Here is a 22,703-nt window from a genome sequence, read left to right as displayed (position 1 = left end):
GAAACATCAGAGTAGAGTTCCCCTTAGTTTCTAGTCTAAAAACCTGAATGATCCTTGCCTCTAACTTCTTTTGGAAACTGGGTAGAGCTGGGTCAATATCCAGAGAGGACGCTACGATTTTCCCCATCACTTATTCAAAAAAACTCAGGTGACTCATACGTAATGTCTCCGGGGCCTGTTTCTGGTGACTGAAAATGTGACTTCCCAGCATTATGACCAGAGGAATTGGATGGGGAGCAGATGTGGGCACTGAAATTGAAGCTCAGAGGGAAACGTGAGTGCAGGGTCCCCTGCAGTGACGGTGACTCCAGCAGCTGCTCCTGGTCAGGGACCCCCGAGGCTAGCCTGGGGGATGGGAGGGGTCCTGTCACCGGCATCCACGTGTGTGCTGTAAAGGAGGACACAGTGGAACATACTTCCCAAGGAGAGACTCCAGCAAGCGAGAAAAGAAACCTAAAGAGAGAGGAGATAAACCTGGGCCAGTGTTCCTTTCCTTTCCCCTTTTCCTTTTTTAAATCCTCTGTGGTTGGGACAAGTGCCCCTACCACCTCAAGGTTATTCGTACTCAAGGAAAGGCATAAAAACCTGCCTTAACATTCTACTTGCAGTTGAACTACTCTCTGACCCGAGTGAAGCAGCGTGCTCATTCCAATGACATCTAGAGCAATTCCTCTCAGTCTGAAACACTCTTCTGCTTGTTTTGAGTAAGACTGTGGTTTTAACTTCCCTTTAGCTAAGGGTGTCAAAAACAAATGGTTTTGGGGGTTCTTACTTCCCAAATTCTGACTCTTGCAAAAAGTCATGCCCACCTGAAAGGTCGTCCCAGCCCCTCCCCCCAGGGCTGCCCATGGTGGCTGGCCATGTCCCAGGCCACATGCATGCCCTGAGGGAGGGTGGCCCCCCCTTGGGCTTGTCAAGGCAAGCTCAGGGCCAGACCCTTGTGGGTCAGAGCTGCCCTTGCCCCCTGTCAGCTGGCCCTTGCCCCCTGTCAGCTGGCCCCCGCTCCTCCTCCTTGGAGCTGCTGAACCCCTGTGGTCACACAGCTGGCTGAGTGGACTGGTTCTCCTCTGTGCCTACCCAATGCAGGCAGCTCAGCGGCCCCTCATCTTTGCACTTCCCTGCGTGCTTTGTTGTTTGGTCCTGAGAAGACCCTCACTACTGGCCAGGAGAGGTCTCCTCTGCTTACATCTTTCAGCATTCAGCAGACTCAGGCACCCCCAAAATTGGCTGATTATTTGATTGCTACCCAATAATTCACTCTAACAAAACATGTGTTCTAACACCAGTATCACAGATCAGAGATGGAAAGGGCTGATGGAGGACTACCCTCTAACACATTTTTAAGTGAAAACAAGTGTTCTTTTGAAGGAGAAGCCCTCCAACCACAACTTCATGTTCAGGCCTCTAATCCCCTCCACCGGGGCACGTGTGGCCTCAGGCTCCGTGTCAGGAGAGAACACAGAAGAGAAGGTGCCAGCCCCCGTGCAGTTCACCATCTGCCAGGGAGCCAGACGGCGTGGGTGTCTCTAGATCAACACTCAGCTCACTGCGGGTCCAGACACTCAGGGCAGGAGCACTACATGAGGGGCTGTTTTCATAATGAGCTCTGTGGAGTTTAGGTGGGCTTTTCGGAGGCAGTGGTAAGGATCCCAGAGATGAGGGAAGAGAATCCCTGAGATTGAGATCCTCTCACACTGAAGAGATTTGGCTCCTTATTCGCTGAGATTGAGTGTCTGTGTGCCATCTCTCTCTACCGGGGCCAATGGGTGTTTCAGAGGACGTGAATGGAATCCACACAACTCCATTCCAGTCTCACATTTTATAAACATGCTAAGTGCCACCGTATCTCGTCTGCCAAGACTCTCATAAGCACTGGGACTGTACTATGTTCCGCAGGCAGGGATGGAAGAAATTACATACGTAGTTAGGATCATAATAAGCCCCTTCCTCCACGTCTAATCCATCCTCCGAGGAAACCCAACAATGTGATTCCTTGTTTAAAATCCTGCTTGGTTTCCTAATGCCTAAAGTCCATATAGTCAAAGCTATGGTTTTTCCAGTAGTTGTTTATGGATGTGAGAGTTAGATCATAAAGAAGGCTGAGCGCTGAAGAACTGATGCTTCCAAATTGTGGTGCTGGAGAAGACTCTTGAGAGTCCCATGGACAGCAAGGAGATCCAACCAGACAATCCTAGAGAAAATCAACCCTGAATATTCATTGGAAGGACTGATGCTGAAACTGAAGCTCCAATACTTTGGCCACCTATTGTGAAGAACTGACTCACTGGAAAAGACTCTGATGCTGGACAAGATTGAAGACAAGAGGAGAAGGGGACAACAGAGCATGAGACAGTTGGATGGCATCACTGACTCAATGGACCCGAGTGTGAGCAAGCTCTGGGTGTTGGTGATGGATGGGAAAGCCTGGCGTTGCTGCAGTCCATGGGTTGCAAAGAGTTGGACATGACTGAGTGACTGAAGAACAGCCTAGAAGCAGAGGTCCATGCCCCGCTGAGGGCCTTGGGATGCCTTCCTGTTTCTTCCCTACCTGGGGGCCCTGCCCCACCTGTCAAGTCCCACTCCAACTTCACCCACCTGTGCTTCCCAAATCTGATGTGCTTTTCACCAGGCTGCCTCTTTACAGACAGCATTGCCCCCCCCCACCCCCCACACTGGCATTCCTTCAGCAGCATCGGGAGACTTGGATGCAGCTGACCAGAGCTGTCCCTCTGCCAGGGCCCCTGCACCAGGCTCTGTACCACGCGAGGGCAGGAATCGTTGCCTCACTTATCTCTGTATTTCAAGAACCCAGCCCAGGGTTAGAGCAGACAGCTGATGACTGCTGGCTGACTAGAAGGAAGGAAATACACGGATGGAAGAGAGGAAGTCAGTATTTGTCAAGTCCACGGTCATCCTACTTTTGTTAAGTCCCAGCACTAACTCCATGAGTCTAACTGCCCTGTCTGACTTCATCTGTGCATCCCATTAAGCGTGAAGCCAAGAGTCCCTTTCTAAGCTTGGGGAAGGCTCAAGAGAGGCAAACTTGGGAAGTATTTCCCCCTTTTCATTAAAAAAAAAAAAAAAAGAGAGAGAGAGACCAATATTGATAAAATTTCATTATTTGTTAATTTTGAGTTTGGGGGTAATATAAAAAATCCTTGGTTAAGAAGAAAAAAAAATCTAAAAGCAAGAGAAATGCAATAATGAATAGATTTATTTTTAAGATAGTAGGGTTTGGGGTGACATCTGGAATGGGTGAACTGACAAAGGTGCTGGCTGAAAGATAGTAGGAATGGACTGTGAAGAGCTGAAAATCCAGAAACTTAACAGCAAAAGTAGAAAAACTGGCAAATATTTCTACAGTCCTACGTCAGACTATTATTAGACTTGATGAGGGATGCACATTCTTTCTTAGACTATTCTTTGTTTTCGTAATAGATGGACTATATTTCCTATCTTAAATATCTCTCACTAAAACTTCTAAGGTTTTCGTTCACATCAGAAAAAAAATCATTTCCCTTTTTCTTGGTTTAGAAAAATTACTGTTTCTTAATGCATTAAAATCACATGACTCTGATATTTAAATAAAGAAATTTGTTGTCATTGTTCAGCTGCTAAGCTGTGTCTGACTCTTTGTGACCCCATGGACTGCATGCAGCCCACCAGGGTATGCTGTCCTTCACTGTAAATAAAGAAAATACAGCACATCCAATTGAAAAATTAAGCATAAAAAGGTTTTGTTAATTCCAACTATCTTAATGTTACTAACAAATAATATTTATATAGTGTTCAGTTCAATTCAGTTCAGTTCAGTTTAATCACTCAGTCATGTCTAACTCTTTGCGACTTCATGAACTGCAGCACCCCAGGCTTCCCTGTCCATTACCAACTCCTGGAGTTTACCCAAACTCATGTCCATCGAGTTGGTGATGCCATCCAACCATCTCATCCTCTGTCGTCCCCTTCTCTTCCTGCCCTCAATCTTTCCCAGCATCAGGGTCTTTTCCAATGAGTCAGTTCTTTGCATCAGGTGGCCAAAGTATTGGAGTTTCAGCTTCAACATCAGTTCAACGAACACTCAAGACTGATCTCCCTTAGGATGGACTGGTTGGATCTCCTTGCAGTCCAAGGGACTCTCAGAGTCTTCTCCAACACCACAGTTCAAAAGCATCAATTCTTTGGCGTTCAGCTTTCTTTATAGTTCAATTCTCACATCCGTACATGACTACTGGAAAAACCATAGCCTTGACTAGATGGACACTGGTGACAAAGTAATGTCTCTGCTTTTTAATATGCTGTCTAGGTTGGTCATAACTTTATTTCCCGGGAGAAAGCGTCTTTTAATTTCATGGCTGCAATCACCATCTGCAGTGATTTTGGAGCCCAAGAAAAGAAAGTCTGTCACTGTTTCCACTGTTTCTCCATCTATTTGCCATGAAGTAATGGGACCAGATGCCGTGATCTTAGTTTTCTGAATGTTGGGCTTTAAGCCAACTTTTTCATTCTCCTCTTTCACTTTCATCACGAGGCTCTTTAGTTCCTCTTTACTTTCTGCCATAAGGGTGGTGTCATCTGCATATCTGAGGTTACTGATATTTCTCCCAGCAATCTTTGATTCCAGCTTGTGCTTCATCCAGCCCAGGGTTTCTCATGATGTACTCTGCACAGAAGTTAAATAAGCAGGGTGACAATATACAGCCTTGATATTCTCCTTTTCCTACGTGGAACCAGTCTGTTGTTCCATGTCCAGTTCTAACTGTTGCTTCCCGACCTGCATACAGGTTTCTCAAGAGACAGGTCAGATGGTCTGGTATTCCCATCTCTTTCAGAATTTTCCACAGATTGTTGTGATTCACACAGTCAAAGGCTTTGGCATAGTCAATAAAGCAGAAAGAGATGTTTTTCTGGAACTCTCACTTTTTCAATGATCCAGCGGATGTCGGCAATTTGATCTCTGGTTCCTCTGCCTTTTCTAAAACCAGCTTGAACATCTGGAAGTTCACGGTTCACATATTGCTGAAGCCTGGCTTGGAGATTTTTGAGCATTACTTTACTAGCATGTGAGATGAGTGCAATTGTGCAGTAGTTTGAGCATTCTTTGGCATTGCCTTTCTTTGGGATTAGAATGAAAATTGACCTTTTCCAGTCCTGTGGCCACTGCTGAGTTTTCCAAATTTGCTGGCATATTGAGTGCAGCACTTTCACAGCATCCTCTTTCAGGATTTGAAATAGCTCAACTGGAATTCCATCACCTCCACTAGCTTTGTTCGTAGTGATGCTTCCTAAGGCCCACTTGACTTCACATTCCAGGATGTCTGGCTCTAGGTGAGTGATCACACCATCGTGATTATATTGGTCATGAAGATCTTTTTTGTATAGTTCTTCTGTGTATTCTTGCCGCCTCTTAATCTCTTCTGCTTCTATTAGGTCCATACCATTTCTGTCCTTTATCAAGCCCATCTTTGCATGAAATGTTCCCTTGGTATCTCTAATTTTCTTGAAGAGATCTCTAGTCTTTCCCATTCTATTGTTTTCCTCTATTTCTTTGCATTGATTGCTGAGGAAGGCTTTCTTATCTCTCCTTAGTATTCTTTGGAACTCTGCATTCAAATGGGTATATCTTTCCTTTTCTCCTTTGCTTTTGGCTTCTCTTCTTTTCACAGCTATCTGTAAGGCCTCCTCAGACAGCCATTTTTCTTTTTTACATTTCTTTTTCTTGGGGATGGTCTTGCTCCCTGTCTCCTGTACAATGTCACGAACCTCTGTCCATAGTTCATCAGGCACTCTTTCTATCAGATCTAGTCCCTTAAATCTATTTCTCACTTCCACTGTATAATCATAAGGGATTTTATTTAGGTCATGCCTGAATGGTCTAGAGGTTTTCCCCCCTTGCTTCAATTTAAGTCTGAGTTTGGCAATAAGGAGTTCATGATTTGAGCCACAGTCAGCTCCTGGTCTTGTTTTTGCTGACTGTATAGAGCTTCTCCATCTTTGGCTGCAAAGAATACAATCAATCTGATTTTGGTGTTGACCATCTGGTGATGTCCATGTGTAGAGTCTTCTCTTGTGTTGTTGGAAGAGGGTGTTTGCTATGATCAGTGCGTTCTCTTGGCAGAACTCTCTTAGCCACCTTCCAGCTAACCCAGAGATCATACGGAAGGTACACTTGTAAATGTTACTCTAAGTGTCTCGAGACAAGGGCAGCATCTTTCTTCTCTTTTACAGTCTCTCGAGCACCTACCACAAAAACTACTGAGCATCTACATAAATAATGCCGGAGGGGGGGACTCTGTGTCTCAATGTGGGACCGTCTTTAAGAGCATTTAAGGATAATCAAGAAACAAAAGAGAAAATTCGGAAAAATATCAACAAATAAGGAAGTTTATGTTAAAAACAACCTCTCAAAAAAAAAAACCAAAAAACCCTCTCATGTATTTACATCTTTTCATAACAGAGTCAAGAAGAAGCAAATGGTATTTTAAACTGATCACAACAACATGTTAACCTCACTCTTGTCATTCTGGGAGGATCAAGGACAATGATTCATTAAAAAAAAAAAACACAACGCTAAGACTTCAATTACACACATTCACCTTGTTATCACTTTTTGACACTTTTCCCCCCTCAAATGTCAAAACTAAGAACTATTTCCCCTATAAACACTTTCCATTGTTAACGGCTCCTCTGTGAGGGATGTGAGCTGGGTTCTATCAAGAAGACAGTAATATAACAGAACTTTATTTCTCTTCACCTGAATTTGAGAGTACTGGTTTCTTTTTCAATCAGTTATCTTAAATATTTCACAAATGCCAAGTTGCTCGGCTTTCGTTTCTAATCATGGGGCTAACATTTTTATAGTAATTCGTCAATGGAGGTGGAAGAAAACTGTGGCTCCTTAATGCATCTCTCAACCCTAACGAGTACCTCAAAGGATGAGTCTGAGCTGAGAAGTTAAGGGCGAGGGGCTAGGTCAACTTGTCAGGCACATTCAGCTGGTTTCTTTCACTTGTTGTGGCCTCACCCAGGGGGACCCGTGGAGGTTCTGCCCAAGAGCTCCTCTTGAGTTCCAGAAAAAGCCAGGATATGGACAGTTTTGCCAGAGATGCTGAGGGCCTTGGGTCGGACCGGTGTTTGCTGGCTCTGGGGACCGGGGGTGGAGGAGGGCATGGTGCGACCTGCTATGAAATGCTGACCTTGGTCTGCTTTGTTGAGAAAAAAGAGACGTTTGAAAGAACGAAATTTAAAAGGGTTGTTACTGAAATGCTCTAAATTGACTTTTATAGATTTTTAAAAACTTCCCAGTGTGAAGTAATCACAAACTTCAAGGAAAATTTCAAGAAGAGCACGAAGAACAAACTTCAAGGAAAATTTCAAGAAGAGCACTAAGAACTTGATCACTCTTCCACCCAGATTCACCAACTGTTACTTTGCTGCAGTTGCTCTCTGTCCACATGCACACACACACATGCTCTACACGCGCGCGCGCACGCACACACACGTGCACACACACGTGCACACACACACACTCTCTCTCTCTCTCTGTCTCTCTCTCTCTCTCCCCCCAACTTCTTTTCCCTGAGCCACCTGAGAGGCAGCTGCGTATATCCTGCCCCTATTTCCTTGTCTGCTCTAATCTACAATGCGTGCATGCTAAGCCGCTTCAGTGGGCGACTCTTCACTGTCTGACTCTTGCGACCCCATGGACCGTAGCCCTCCAGATGCCTCTGTCCCTGGGATTCTCCAGGCATTTCCTTCTCCGGGGATCTGCCCGACCCAGGGAACGTAGCCAAGTCTCTTATGTCTCTCGCACTGGCAGGTGGGTTCTTTACCACTAGCACCACCTGGGAAGCCCACACACAACAGAATTTCAGAATTGCTATATTCGTACCCATGAGGAGTTTGAGCTTTGTTTGCAGTTCTTCTTTCTTTCTTTCCATTTTTTTTTTTTTAGGCAGAGGACATATTATGTTCACAAGCAACTGAAATTAATTTTCCCCCTTTCTTATATCATTCCCTTAAGATACAGTTGGAATATTTACTTCAGTTGCCTTTTAGTTTTATGGTTGTCCCCAGTGTTGATTTGCTTTTTGAACCTGTAAAACATTTACCTGATTCCTAAAGTTAAAACCATACAGACAGAGAAGCTCCTGGACCATCCGCTTCCTTCTCTCCCAGCCCTTGCAGTGAACCAGGTTCAGTAGTTGTATACATACCCAGCCCTTGCAGTGAACCAGGTTCAGTAGTTGTATACATATGAAATGTCATACACTTAAAAATAAGCAATCGCAATGCAATTTTTTTTTGAAATTATATCCTCCTCAAAGTCATAAGACCCAGAGAAGTCAATGACAGGGCCCAAATGTCTAAAATGGGTATAGCCGGCAGTTTATCTGGTATCAAGATCTCTATTTATCAATATACGCTTGAATTCTTTCAAGTCCTATTCACCAAAACTGCCGCGGGTGTGAAGCCCGGATTTAGGGCAAGTACTGGGTGTTACATTACCTGCTCCTCTGAAACCTCTAGAGGTGGGGACGCTGGTTGTTCAGCTCGCTGACCATCCTGATAGTTTATGTTTCTTCGCTGACGCAGAGGAGGGAAAAGACGGTTCCAGTTGATCATTCCTCCCTAGAAAGAGATCATCGCACAGAGATCAGAAATGGAGGCGAGGAAGCCTCGTAACGCTAGGCACAGCCTTCTCCAGTGACACAGTCACAGCTGCAGACTGGAGGTAAGATGTCAGATGGATGTGCTGTGCACAAGCAGTAAGGGCCCTGCAGCCCTTCCATCAACAGGCTGCAATCGGCAGCCTGCAGGAGATGCGCAGAGAGAAACGGAGGGGGTAGGTGCTGCCAAAGGGACTTGGGCCCTCTGGCTGCGGAAGGTGGTGGAAGACGCATGCAGTCACTCCTAACCTCAGCCCCACGGTGTCCCCACCGATGCTGTCCTGACTCCGCTGGGCTCTGGAGAAGCCGCAAGGAGGCCAACTCGGGGCGCGCAACCAGAGACCTGGAGCTTCCTTCAGCAGCTCTTTAAAATGCTGCTCCTCCCTCTTCTTGTTCTTTTTTAAAATTTAAGTAAATTCCGAGCAAGGTCAGCAGAGAGAGAGAGACTGCAGGTGGAGATAAACCCCAGTTTGGGAGACAGGCCTGAGAATGTAAAGGTAAATCCTCCACAGGGGGACAAGCAGTTCAGGCCTGTCCTCTGTGTGGCTTTCTGGATAACTTAACATTGATGGCGAGGTCACTTCTTGCCTTTTCTATGTCATTAGTAAACAAAAGCCACAATAGGAAGAAAAAAAAGTATGCACCTCATGCTGCTTTTAAAAAAATGGATGTTTTTTTTACCCATATGCCAACTTTTTAATTGATCAACTTCAATCTGTTTCTAGATGTCTTCTGGTTCTGGAAGATTTAGAGACTAAGAAAACCTAAAATTTTTCCTACTATAAATACTTGTGGATAAAATTTTAAAAATATTTCAAAAGCAGAGCTGAACACAAAGTGGAGACAGAGACCCTAGGGTGGCAGAATCAAGCTGTGGAAACCAGTGCAGTAAAGAAGCAGGGGCAGGTATGAGGGCGGGCTCATTCTGCTAACTCAGACCCACCTGGGCGCTGGCACCTATCTGGGTTCAGGAGCGGAGGCCTCGGGTCTGAAAGAGGCTACGACTCTATGCAACAATGTGGTGAAATCTCTCAACGTAATACTGAGTAAAACAAACACAAAAGTACATCTGTATGACTCCCTTTATATGCTAACTTTTCTGCATGTTATACTTTAATAGAACATTACAAGAAGAAATAGAAAACTTACAAGACTTTTAGCCATTAGTGTCACTGAAATAATACTTAAGGATCTACCTACTAAAAATCTACAGGTGAAGTCCATGAAAATTTTAAGGACCCGCTGTCTTATACAAATTGTTCTGGAGAAAAGGAAAAGAGCCCTCCGTCTAATTTTCTGAGGCTATGTAATGCTGTTTCCAAAATCAGAGAAGGCTATATCATAAAACAGCCCATTTTAAATTTATGGACAAGTACAATAATCCTAGATAAAATATCAACAAACTCAATCCAACAGTTAAAAAAAAAAGTATCATCTTATCCAATAAGATATAATAAATTAGGATTTATCTCAGAAATCTTAGAAAATATAGCAATGTAATTCACACATTAACAAATTAAAAGAGAAAAACCAAATGCTCACTCAACAGATATAAAAATAATTTGATAAAACTGGATGAAGAGGCAAGAATGCCTATTACCACTTCTTGCATTCAACACAAGTGGCTGCATCATGAAGACAGACCAACCAATTGTGAAAGAAACTGCAGCAGGATGGAAGGGAAGAAACAAAACTGTCATTCACACAGGATGACAGTCTTACCTAGAACATGAAGGCTAACAAGATGGAATACAAGACACAAAAATATCAGTAACATCCCTTGCCTATGATCACTGAGAAAATGTAACTGCAAAAATTTCCTATTTACAAAGAATAACAGAAACTATTTAGGTACTTAGGAGGGCTTCCCTGGTGACTCAGATGGTAAAGAGTCTGCCTGCAACACAAGAGATGTGGGTTTGATCTCTGAGTCGGGAAGATCCCCTGAAGGAAATGGCAACTCACTTCAGTATTCTTGTCTGGGAAATCCTATGGACAGAGGAATCTGGTGGTCCATGGGGTCGCAAAGAGTCAGACATGACTGAGCAACTAACAGCTCTCACACTCACTCATAGGTCCTTACAAATTAAATCTAACAGAAGATCTGCAAGTCTCTATGAAAAATGGTAAGCTTGATTGAAGGGTATGAGTGGAAAGACAGCCCATTCCTGCCTAAGAAGGCTCAAAACTGGCATCTTTCCACACTCTGCCAATTCCAGAGTGCAGCAGAGATGGTGGGCTGACTCTCAATATCCACATTCTTATTAAAAATAAGATTTCTTTTGGTGACACAGTTACTACAACACATTCTCAGCATCCCCCAGGTGGACTCAGTTGGGCCTATGGTACGCAGGCAGGCAGGCACACGGGACCCCGAGAGGGGGCCTTCAAGGGAGGAACGCAGCCCTCCTCAGTGCCTCCTCCTCCTTCCTGGCCCCGCACTGAGGACAGGGCAGCAGCAAGAGAAGAGGAGATCGGGGACGGCAACTGCTCCCGACGGTTCGAGGCTGTCAACATCTGATTTGTTTCGCACAAGACAGACCCACACCTTGCTTAGGTTTCTGTGATTTCACGCTGCTGCCACATGCAGCTAAAGTCGTGTGTGTGTGTGTTTTGGTGGAAAGAGACAGCCTGAAATTAAGGGTCAAAACTAGACCTGAATACTTTCAAGAAGTATAAAGGAGGACTTTTATCTACCAGTTACTAGGACTTACTGTCAGACAACAAGAATTAAAGTAGGATGGCATGAGCACGTGATGGGTGAGCAGTGCAAAGAAACAGGCTGAGAAATCAGAAGTAAACATGGTCACTTAGCACATGATGGAGGGGGCCCTGGAAGCCAGCAGGAGAGACACCATTTAGTGAACAGTACTGGGACAACCGGTAAAAGACATGGAAAAAGACAGAATTAGACCTCACGCCACATACAAAATAAGCTTACTTTAAAATAAACCCCATAGATTAAAGATTTAAATCTGGCAAGCTAGGCTGTTACTAAACATTTTAGAAGAAATAAGAGATATTTTTTATGTCGCTGGGATGGGAAAGGATTTCTAAAACCAAAATATGAAGCATAAATCACACAAAAAAAGGGTTGCTAACAATTACAACAAATAAGAACTTTGTGTGATTAAAAACAATAGAGCTAGAAGACAAAGTATAGATTAAGAGAAGACATGTGTAACATATAACTGACAAAACAGTATCCAGAATATGTAAAGAATCAATGAGAAAAAATAAATAACACAAGAGAAGAGTGGAGAATGCATGAGAAAAGTGGAGAATGCATATGAAAAAACAATTTACAGAAGAGGAAACCCTGAATATAAGAAAAGATGAACATAAGAAAAGATGTTCAACCTCACTAGCATGGGAAATGCAAATTAAAACAGCACTAAGTCACTTCATAACTGTAAGACTGGCAAAAATAAAATGTCTAACAATACCAAGGATGGGGGTGATGTGAAGGAAATGGGAATTCTATACAGTGTTGATGAGAGTTTACACTGGCACAAACATTTCAGAGAACAATGTGTCAAGATCTAGTAAAACTGAGGATGTTCTATAGTCTAGCAATTTTATCTCCAGGGAGCTGTGAGTGCCTCAAGGGGCATTTAGAAGGATATTCTCTGAAGCACCGATTATAATATTAAGTAAGAAAGTGTAAAAAAATTCAACTGTCCCTAAGTAGGGAAATAAACTAGTGAGTGGTTCCATTTTATAAAAGACAGCCTTCTGAATGGGAGAAAATAATAGCAAATGAAGCAACTGACAAACAACTAATCTCAAAAATATACAAGCAACTTATGCAGCTCAATTCCAGAAAAATAAACGACCCAATCAAAAAATGGGCCAAAGAACTAAATAGACATTTCTCCAAAGAAGACATATGGATGGCTAACAAACACATGAAAAGATGCTCAACATCACTCATTATCAGAGAAATGCAAATCAAGACCACAATGAGGTACCATTTCACACCAGTCAGAATGGCTGCAATCCGAAAGTCGGCAAGCAATAAATGCTGGAGAGGGTGTGGAGAAAAGGGAATCCTCTTACACTGTTGGTGGGAATGCAAACTAGTCCAGCCACTATGGAGAACAGTGTGGAGATTTCCTTAAAAATTGCAAATAGAACTGCCATATGACCCAGCAATCCCACTGCTGGGCATACATACCAAGGAAACCAGAATTGAAAGAAACACATGTATCCCAATTTTCATTGCAGCACTGTTTATAATAGCCAGGACATGGAAACAACCTAGATGTCCATCAGCAGATGAATGGATAAGAAAGCTGTGGTACATATACACAATGGAGTATTACTCAGCCTTTAAAAAGAATACATTTGAATCAGTTCTAATGAGATAGATAAAACTGGAGCCGATTATACGGAGTGAAGCCAGAAAGAAAAACACCAATACAGTATACTAACACATATATATGGAATTTAGAAAGCTGGTAATGATAATCCTGTATGTGAGACAGCAAAAGAGACACAGATGTATAGAACAGACTTTTGGACTCTGAAGGAGAGGGAGAGGGTGGGATGATTTGGGAGAATGGCACTGAAACATGTATACTATCATGTAAGAAATGAATCGCCAATCTTGGGGTTCGATACAGGATACAGGATGCTTGGGGCTGGTGCATGGGGATGATTCGGAGAGATGATATGGGGTGGGAGGTGGGAGGGGGGTTCAGGATTGGGAACTCATGTACATTCGTGGCGGATTCATGTCAGTGTATGGCAAAACCAATACAGTATTGTAAAGTTAAATAAAGCAAAAAAAAAAAAAGAAAAAAAGACTATTACATGTGCAGCTAGAATAAATGAACTAGATATAATGGATACATCTCAAAAATACAATGTTGAATGAACAAAGAAAGCTACATAAGAATATGTGTATATAAAACTATTTACATAAATTTAAAAATGTTTAGAATAATTCTGTGTAACCTATTTTATGGATATAGACGTATGTGTACACACACACACACACACACACACACACACACATGGTGATTCTGCACCCAACACCCAGGGAATATTTGGGGGCAGATGTCTGGAGGCATTTTTGGTTGTCTTAGGGGGTGGGGAGGAGTCTGGGGAGAGGGTGGTGGGTGCTGTTGGTTTTTAGGAAGTAGAGGCCATGCCTGCTACTGCTGCTGCTGCTAAGTTGGTCGCTTCAGTCGTGTCCAACTCTGTGTGACCCCACAGACGGCAGCCCACCAGGCTACCCCGTCCCTGGGATTCTCCAGGCAGGAACACTGGAGTGGGGTGCCATTGCCTTCTCTGACGGCTGCTACTAAGCACCCTCTAATGCACAGGACAGACCCCACAACAAAGGACGGCCTGGACTGAAAGGCCCACAGTGTCCTGGCTGAGAAGCCCTGATATACACATAGGTGGCGAAGATACAAATACACGCAGGCAGTGGACACCGTCAAAGGCAGACACACAAGACACCTGCTTCAGGACAGGACAGTGGGAAGGGGGGTGAGCCTTTGGGTGAATCTGTAACATTTTATTCTTCAAAGGGAGTGAGAGTGAAAGAATAAGCACAGCAAAACAAAACAAAAAACCAACAACAAAAAACACAACTAAACTCCAAGCTGTGATAGAAAAAAGTGCTTAAAAAGCAGAAAGTTACAGGAGCTCTAGGTTCTGGGGTGTTTTGACACCGGCCTGCTCTTTCTGTAGGTTCAACGTGAGCCTCTGCAAACAGGAAACACTTCCTTTACTTTGTCTTCTTCAAAAGCAATAACCACATACTCAAAAGAGGAAGGAGGAAACAGCTTGCATTTTGAAGAGCCATATTATGTTATTACTTCGTAAGGAGATTTTCAAATGAAGTCAAAGTTCTTCTGAAAACAAGCAAACAACTGATTTTCCAACTGAGAGCAGCAAAGGATTGTTCATGTTGTATCATGTGGAAGTTACATGGACTAGAACTCTATCTCTAAAGGTCTTGGCTGGTTTCAGAGGGGACTGCCAGGCAGGCCATGTCTACACCAAGAAGCCCGGTCAGAAGAATCCCCCAGGGGCCCCGGGGGCACTCGCAGCTTCCACGGGAAACACGAGTAAGGTGCATGGTCTGGTCCTTGCTGCCACGGAGCTCCTGATCTCCCTGGGGAAAGGAAGACATCCAGAAAGGGAAAAGTCAGAACCAGGCAAGGAGGTCCAGGAAGGAAGCCACGAGGCATCAAAGGGCGGAGCCAAACCTTGGGGGTGAAACTTCAAAGAAGGTGGGGGCTTTTAGCCAAGTTTTAAAGGTTGAGTGTGGTTTCAACCATGGAGAGGATAGCCAGGCATTTTGTCAGGCTGTTCAAAGACAGGGGACTGAGAATGCATTTATTCCTACTTCAAGGGCCAAAACAATGTTCTGGAGTAATGACGGAGGGAGAAAAGAGTAGAGGAGGCTGAGTGACTGAGAGCAGTCTCTAGAGCCAGAATACCCGGGTACAAATCCCAGCTCTGCAATTATCACGTGACCTTAGTGAAAGTGAACTGAAGTCGCTCAGTTGTGTCCGACTCTTTTCGACCCCATGGACTGTAGCCTGCCAGGCTCCTCTGTCCATGGGATTTTCCAGGCAAGAATACTGGAGTGGGTTGCCATTTCCTTCTCCAGGGGATCTTCCCAACCCAGGGATTGAACCCGAGTCTCCCGCATTGTAGGCAGACACCCTACCATCTGAGCCACCAGGAAAGTACATGTAACCTGAGGCTTTAGTTAAAAAACAACTTCTTTGAACTTCAGTTTTCTCATCTGTAATATGCAAATAACAACTACACTCACCTCATAAGGATATGAGAAATAATGAGTTTGTACATGTAAAGCATTTAAAACAGAGCATGAAAAACGTCTAAAAGCATATTACGTATATATTTAGCTATTATTACCATCTGATACTTGTATGGTGTCTTACAGGGTTATTTTTCATCTTCCCAGCTCAACTACAGGACCCTGGAGAGCTGCACTGGGGGTGAGATTTGCATCAAAGCCCCCAGGTGGCGGGCACGACTCTCGGCTCAGTGCAGCCTGAAGCTGGTTCCCCAGCAAAGGGAGAGATGGAAGTTACAGAGCAGGAATAAATGAATGTGATGGTTTAGAACAATGAAGTCTTTCCAAAAGCATCCTTATCTTATTTTAAAAGGTTGGTCACTGGGGGCTGGGAAAGCACCCTTTATTCTCTGTCTTGGTGATCTGAACGCCTTTATCAGATGCTAGGCTCTGAACTGTAAAGCAGGTGGGGGCCTCTCCACGGTGGCTGCCTGTGGACTGTCAGGAGCATGCTGGGGTGGGTAACGGGTTCATCAGGACAGAGTGACAGGACTGCTCAGTGACACTGAGAGGCAGCACCTGTACAGGAACCACCCGCCCTGCTGTGGCCCACGGCTGTCCAGTGGCCTCCACGTCGCGGCACACACAGAGGGCTGTACGGGTGTGACACACACGATGGAGGGAGCCCCCACACCTGGCCTGGCAGCTTCGGGCCCTCCCCGCCGCCCTGTGCGCTGAAGGGATCACCACCTCAGCCCACCTGTGACTGGGACCCAGGGGTCGGGAAGTCCTGCCGCAGACTCTGAGGAAACACTGCACGTTTAATGCGAGCAGTTCACCGCGGAGTTCAGACACAGGGAAGACCAGAGTGCTTCCGGTGGCTTGGTTACAGTAAAATCAGTGGAATCACAGTGCCTGCTCAAGCACCGCTAAGGACCTGAGCCACGAAGCTGGAAAGAGAGCTCAGACGGCGTCCCCGCCTTCCAGAAACTCCCCGTCTGGTACTCTATCCGTTAAATTGCTTTTCCCTCTTCGTCCAGGTTACCCGGAACACCCTCTGCTTGGTCAGCGGTGCCTCCTTCGCTCTCCACACCCTCCCGGGACACTGGACCCCCCTGCCCCCCACCCCCATGCCCCTCTGGTTTCTGGAGAATCACACTTTCTTGGTCTTTTGAGCCTCTGGTCCCTCCCTGAGTGCCCCTGAGAGCCGCCGCCTCCGGTCTGTGTCCTTAACACGCTGGCTGGTGTCCCTAAGGTCCTGTTAGGATCATTCCTCCTCTCTCTCCACATCTGTCCCCAGGGGCTCGTGTGTCCCCAGGGCTTTAGTTTCCATGCGTCTGGTGGAGACTCCTGCCCCGCCCCCCGCCCCCCCAATCCAGGTGCTGCCCTCTGGAGCCACATGGCCAGATCGCCCAACACGTCCCCTCAGAGGCTCCAGAGACATGTAAGATGGAGCACGTCCCAGACAAAACTCGTCATCGGTCCCGTATCTCTTCCTGTGTCCCCACTCCTGGGGAATGACACGGATGTCCATCCACAGCACAAGCCAGCTCACCAGCTCTGTGAACTGTTAAGTCCCAAGTCCTCTGGAATCCGTCTGTTTCTCTGAACTCTGACTCCCGCCGTCCCATTTTAGATCACCGTCAAGGGTGACCTTCTGAGAGACAAATCTCATCAGGCCATCTCTCCACTTAAAAACCCTTCAGTGGTTCCCACTGCCTTTCTATCAATCTTAAAATACTTTTTTCTTCATTGATAGCAATCACAAACCCACTACTTGCTAACACATCTTTATGAAAAACAACAAACAAACAAACCATTTTCCAAAACAAAGATTATTAGTTACTGAGAAGAATGTCATTATTTTCTATTTTTGGAAATCTCTTTTATATCTGGCTTAATGGAAGATAGCTAGATTCTTGCATCTCCGTCTGCAGTCAATTCTGCTACAAGCTACTCTGGCTTCTGAAGTATATAAAAATATCCAGCCATATGGAGATATAGAGCTAGACAAAAAAATAGAGTATATTAACAGCCTTCTCTGTAGATATTCTTTGGTACTCGTCAAGCTCCTATTGGTTTCAGGATATAGTTCTGGTTTCTCACTAGGGCTTGCCAGCCTCCTGTTGACCACCCCAGTGGTTTTCCTCACCACGCTGGCCTCAGTCTAGACACCTGCCCAGGAGGCTTCTCTAATCCCCGGGGTGAGCTAGTCTGGGGTGAGTTGCTCCCTCACGCACCTTGCCAAGGACAGCCCTTGGGATGATACACTTTAATTCTCTGCCAGGAATCTTCCCAGCAGGTGACGAGATGCCATGAAGGCTGAGACTGTCCTTCTTGTCTCTGTATTAATAGACCCAGCCTTGCCTGCCACCCGGCATATCCACCTACTTAAGAAATATTCGCTGAATGAATAAGGCAGTGGACAAATATACAGCAAAGCATATTGCTGAGTGAAGTTCTAGGGGGTTTTCCTTGGCAAAAACGGAATAGTGAGTTGTAATACGGGGCCCTAAGTGTTGGGGTGACCAGGGTGGGAGAGGCTGAGGCTGGGAGGTCCAGAGAGTGGAGCACATCACACGGCCGATAGGACCTTTAATGGCAGGAGGCACCATCTCCCTCTAACACGGGAACCAGCAGTTTTCAAAGAATCGCGGTTGAGGGGATGCGGTTGTGCTAGGAAGCTGGAGCTAGGAGCTCCTCATGGGAGGGGTGTTTAAGCGCTGACTGCTGTCCTGTACACATCACAGGCTGCTGCTCACGGTGTAAATACAAGTAGGGTTGGCTTCATTCCCGTATCTTCTATGTGCAGAGCGCTGCACTAGGGCCAGGTAAAGAGGGCTGTGACACACCGAGAAGTGACTAATTTCCTATGGCCCAGAGAGCGCTTAGCTGAGCTGACAAAACAAAGGCACGGTAGAAACTGAATAGGAGGCGCTGGGGATACGGCACGTAGTGACTGCGGGCAATGTGAGAGGCCTCTTGTTAGACTGAGCGCCAGGGGTTGCTGTCATCAGCACTAGCTTCATGGCAGAACCCGGAAACAAACCCCATCAGAGCCGCCACACCCAGAAACTAGCCACACATCTATCCATCACATAGAGGAAAGATGGAAGGACAATCGCAGGGCTGAGAACAAGCCCGATCACGTCTTTGGGAAGCAGTTCCTGGGTCACGCCTAGGAACACGACCAGGAGAAGCACGTGGGAGATGGAGGCGGACGCGGCGCGTGAAGCACCCCGCTGTCACGTTTGCACGGATGCCAGAAATGGTCCCAACAGTGGCGCTCTGCACTGCCGGGCACAAGCAGCCTTAGCAGGTGCTTGGAGGAAATCGTGGACTAGAGGGAAACCAGGGGGTGGCTTAAACACAGTCCCAGGTTAATTTGACAGCTCTCAGTTTTCTTTGGGGTTTATCTGACACCTAGTTTTGGGGGCTCAGATACTTCACATCAACCACCTTTCTCAGCAAAACACAAGGCAGCTTCCACAGCAGTGAGATCTGAGACAGGACTCTCTGACGGCCTGATGCCCTCTGCCATGGTCCCCCATCCTCCTTCTTGTCCTGGTTGGCTGGAGCTCTGGGAGCCACTCCATTGCTGGGTCGGGGTGCCCGGGCCACAGGTGTGGTCTGAACACTGGCCTGGGGAGGCAGCGAGGAGTGGGGTGAGGAAGCGCCCAGAGTCCACAATTAGGAAGCAATGCTGCAGCCCAGGCCACTGTGCTCCCTGTGAGGGGCACCTCCGGCTGGTGTGTGCACCACCTGACGAGCGTCCCGAGTCCTGTGTGTCTCGGATGGCGTGTCTCGCAAGAGGCCGGGGCTTCCCATTACCGCTGATCTTAAATTCTAACAGGCAGAGGAAAGGACCCAGGAGACAAGAGCAGCTGGCTTCAGATGACCCTGAGGTCAAGGGCTCCCCACCCGGAGGGGTGAGGAGCTGGGATGGTACTGGGGATCCCAGGTACTGCCATGCCTGGGGTGGGGTGGGGGGTGCTCACATTTCCCCAAGGCTGGCGGACCCTCCTCTAACAGGGACCTTCTCTTCCGTGGAGCGTCAGGATCAAAGGTTTCCCCGCCTTTTGCGGGGAGGTTTGGTTTTGATTTTGGCATTGAACAGGAACGCGCGCTCTCTTGTGAGGAGGAAGTGGTGGTGAGGGTATGAGCAGCCCAGGCTGGGGCCATCTGGTGCAGGAAGAGGACACGTCTCTCTCTCTTGAAGGCGTCTTTACCATCTTCACTTGACCCACTAGCACATGCGTGTGAAGACTGAACACAAGAACTGCACAGCACAAGGCACAGCTCCCTTGAAAATATGAAGGAAAGGGCATCTTTTGGCACTGGGATGACACATTTCACCTTTTGTTGACAATTTGTTTTGCTCTTTTTTTTTTCTTTTGCTCCTTAACCTTAGCTCTACACAGAAATTATTAGATAAAAGTAAAAATTAAGTTTACTTCTGGTACTTGTTACCAGTAAGTGTTTGGACAGAAGAAGAGGTGAAATTTGTTATTAGAACTGAGATTGGGGATGACTCAGTGTTTCCCCTCTTTTTACCTCTCCTTCCCCCCGAGCGGTCACTCATCTTCACCCTTCGGCAATCACCTGTCATCCCCTTACTCGTCCTCCGACCAGCATTGGGCCTGGGCGGACAGCATCTCCTGAAAGCCTGGCGACCCTTTTGGACTCAACTCTCTTCCCTGTACATCAAATCCAGCCCACTCTCAAGTACCACCTGTATTTCCTTTCAAGGGGGTCTGCCACTGTGTACATCTTCGCTGTCATTCTCTGTGATTAAACCAACAGACTCTTAGAGGACATCATTGCCTTGGTTTACTGAGCTTCACAGATATTCCATTTGGTACATACTGAAGGTCTGTGACAACGCTGCACTGAGCGTATCCATCCGTGACATTTTCCAGCAGCATTTCCTCACTCTGGGCCTGTGCATCACTATTTGCTATGGTGATCTGTGATCGGTGGCCTGTGATGCTACTGTTGTAATTGTTTCGGGGTGCCTGCATGCTGCTGTCTTATTTTAAGAAACTGCCACACCCACCCCAACCTTCAGCAAACACCACCCTGATGACTCAGTGGCCTTCAGCACTGAGGCAAGACCCTCAGCCAGCATAAAGATTATGACTCCTGGAAGGCTCGGATGATGGCTAGTAGTTTTTACCAACAATGTATTTTTTTGATTAAGGTATGTACATTTTTAAGGACATAATACTACTGCATATTCAACAGACTACAGTATAGTTTTAAACATAAGTTTTATATGCACTGGGAAATCAGAAATTCGTGGGACTCGCTTTACTGCAACACCTGCTTTCATGTGGTCTGGAGCCGAACCTGCAGCATCTCCAGGTGTGACCATGTTGTCCCCGACCAACCTGTACGCCACGGCAGGTGAACCGTGCCTATACGGCCTTTCACAATGCCACCACCGCAACTGAGGATGTTAATTACATGCAAAATCACATCTGAATTGCTCTGCCCTGTTTTGAAGGTCTTCCAAAACCAGCCTCATCCTAATTACTTCTCATCTCTTCCCTGCACGTTCCTTCCACTTACCAGGCCCTCACTCACTGAGACAGCATCTGCCCCAATTGTGCCTGTTACCTAAAATGCCCTCCCCCTGCCCTCCACCCCTCTGCCACCCTACCAGTGTGCACAAGGCCTGGTTCTTGTTTTCCGTCTGTAACTAGCTTCTTCCTTGACTGTCCAACTCCTTACTGGTCTCCCCATCGCTGAACGTCTACAGAACTCAGTCAAGCAGCCGGTCTGAGAGGACGAGACCACCTGAAGGTCTAGGGTGCCTCATGTGTACAACAGGAAACTAGACTAGATGATCCTTAAACGAATCACTCCGAGTTGCCTCTTCCAAATCAGTATCTCACTTCCCTGGTGGCTCAGATGGTAAACAATATGACTGCAATGCGGGAGACCCGGGTTCCTTCCCTTACAAAGAATGTCTTGAAAGCCAGGCAGTTCTCTTTCAAATACACGTTTTCCCTGTTGCAGCAGGAGCCCCGGGGGCCACTTGCTGAAGCTGCTGCAGGAGCTTCCTCAGGCAGACACAGGTCCAGACACTCTCCACTTTATCCCCTCTTGTATAGACTGCCTACGAGTGTCACCTGCACTGATGGAGGCGCTCTGATGGGCATCTCTACTGAGCAAGGACCACCCCTATGAAGATGGCAGCAACGGGCAGCTCAGGAACGCAGAAGTCAAGTACTGAGCAGTGATCTCTCATAGCCCGGAGCCCCTGCTCTGAACCACCAACAGAGCGGCACCTGCACCTCTCGCCCCACCCCGGGAATCCAGGCGAGACAAGGGTGTGTACACCACCATCACTTAGAAAGTATGATTAAAAAAAAAAAATCTTGGTATCGCTAATCTGTGCTCTGATCTCGAATAGGAGATCATGACTCATGAGACTGGAAACTCCTGTGCTCCTGCCACCTTCTTTACTAAACCACGTCTGTCACCCACTGCAGCAGGCCACTGGCCTGAAGCTGGGGTGGGTTCCATGAAAGTCAAGGCTTCTTGAGATCATCAGGAAGACTTGCTTTTTCCTGAAAAACTCACGGGTAGCCCAGGGGTCTGTCCTGCACTCGGAGTGTTCACTGGTTTTGAAAACCCACGGGGATGGCTTTGCTTTTTTTTGAGGAGGAAAAATTTATAAAATGATTGCGGAGACACATTTTTTTCCCCCTAATATTCCCATTTAACATTAGGTGTGCTTCAAGATACATCTCTAAATTCATTCATGGTTTTAAAAAAGCAATTGATAAATGAGAAAAATAAAAAACAATTATGAAGAGAACTAGGATTGCTGATCATTTTAATCTCCCCCAAACACCAAGTATGTGGTCATCGTATACTTGAGTCCTTAAGCACTATGAGACTATACCACCCTCTTCTTTCTCATGAAGACCAAGGCAGAGTGGAAAACAGAAATGATTTTCTCGAGGTCACTTAATGAGTCAGCCTTGGAAAGGGATTAGAATTTATATTGATCCTATCTTCCAGTTCTGAATTGTGTCACAAAGGTCACTGTGATCAACTGCAAGAGCACCCAAAACATAACAGCAGTTTCTGCAAGGAGGTGCAGATTGAGATAAACAGCAGAGCTTGAATTTCACTTGAAAATGGAGTTCTCGCACCTAGTTCTGATTTAATTTGCAGATTTTTATCAACTGAGCGCTAGTAACTTATTCCGTACCTGATACTACACACTTCAGACTCATAAA

At 46.1% G+C, this 22,703-nt stretch overlaps 1 protein-coding gene across 1 annotated transcript in view; it reads right to left on the bottom strand.

Annotated features, from left to right (window-relative positions):
* UBAC2 (UBA domain containing 2) overlaps window positions 1–22,703 on the bottom strand; it is a 170,704-nt gene that overhangs the window by 7,051 nt on the left and 140,950 nt on the right. Inside the window, exon 8 of the mRNA XM_040267400.1 lies at window positions 8,506–8,628. Within this exon, the coding sequence (XP_040123334.1) occupies window positions 8,506–8,628 (123 nt within the window). The remainder of the gene's footprint in view (window positions 1–8,505; window positions 8,629–22,703) is intronic.

The sequence above is a fragment of the Oryx dammah genome, unplaced genomic scaffold (genome assembly GCF_014754425.2).
Source record: "Oryx dammah isolate SB20612 unplaced genomic scaffold, SCBI_Odam_1.1 HiC_scaffold_24, whole genome shotgun sequence".
In the NCBI taxonomy this organism is placed as follows: domain Eukaryota; kingdom Metazoa; phylum Chordata; class Mammalia; order Artiodactyla; family Bovidae; genus Oryx; species Oryx dammah.
Note: the sequence above shows the minus strand (reverse complement) of the source record. Positions and strands in the feature narration are given on the sequence as shown.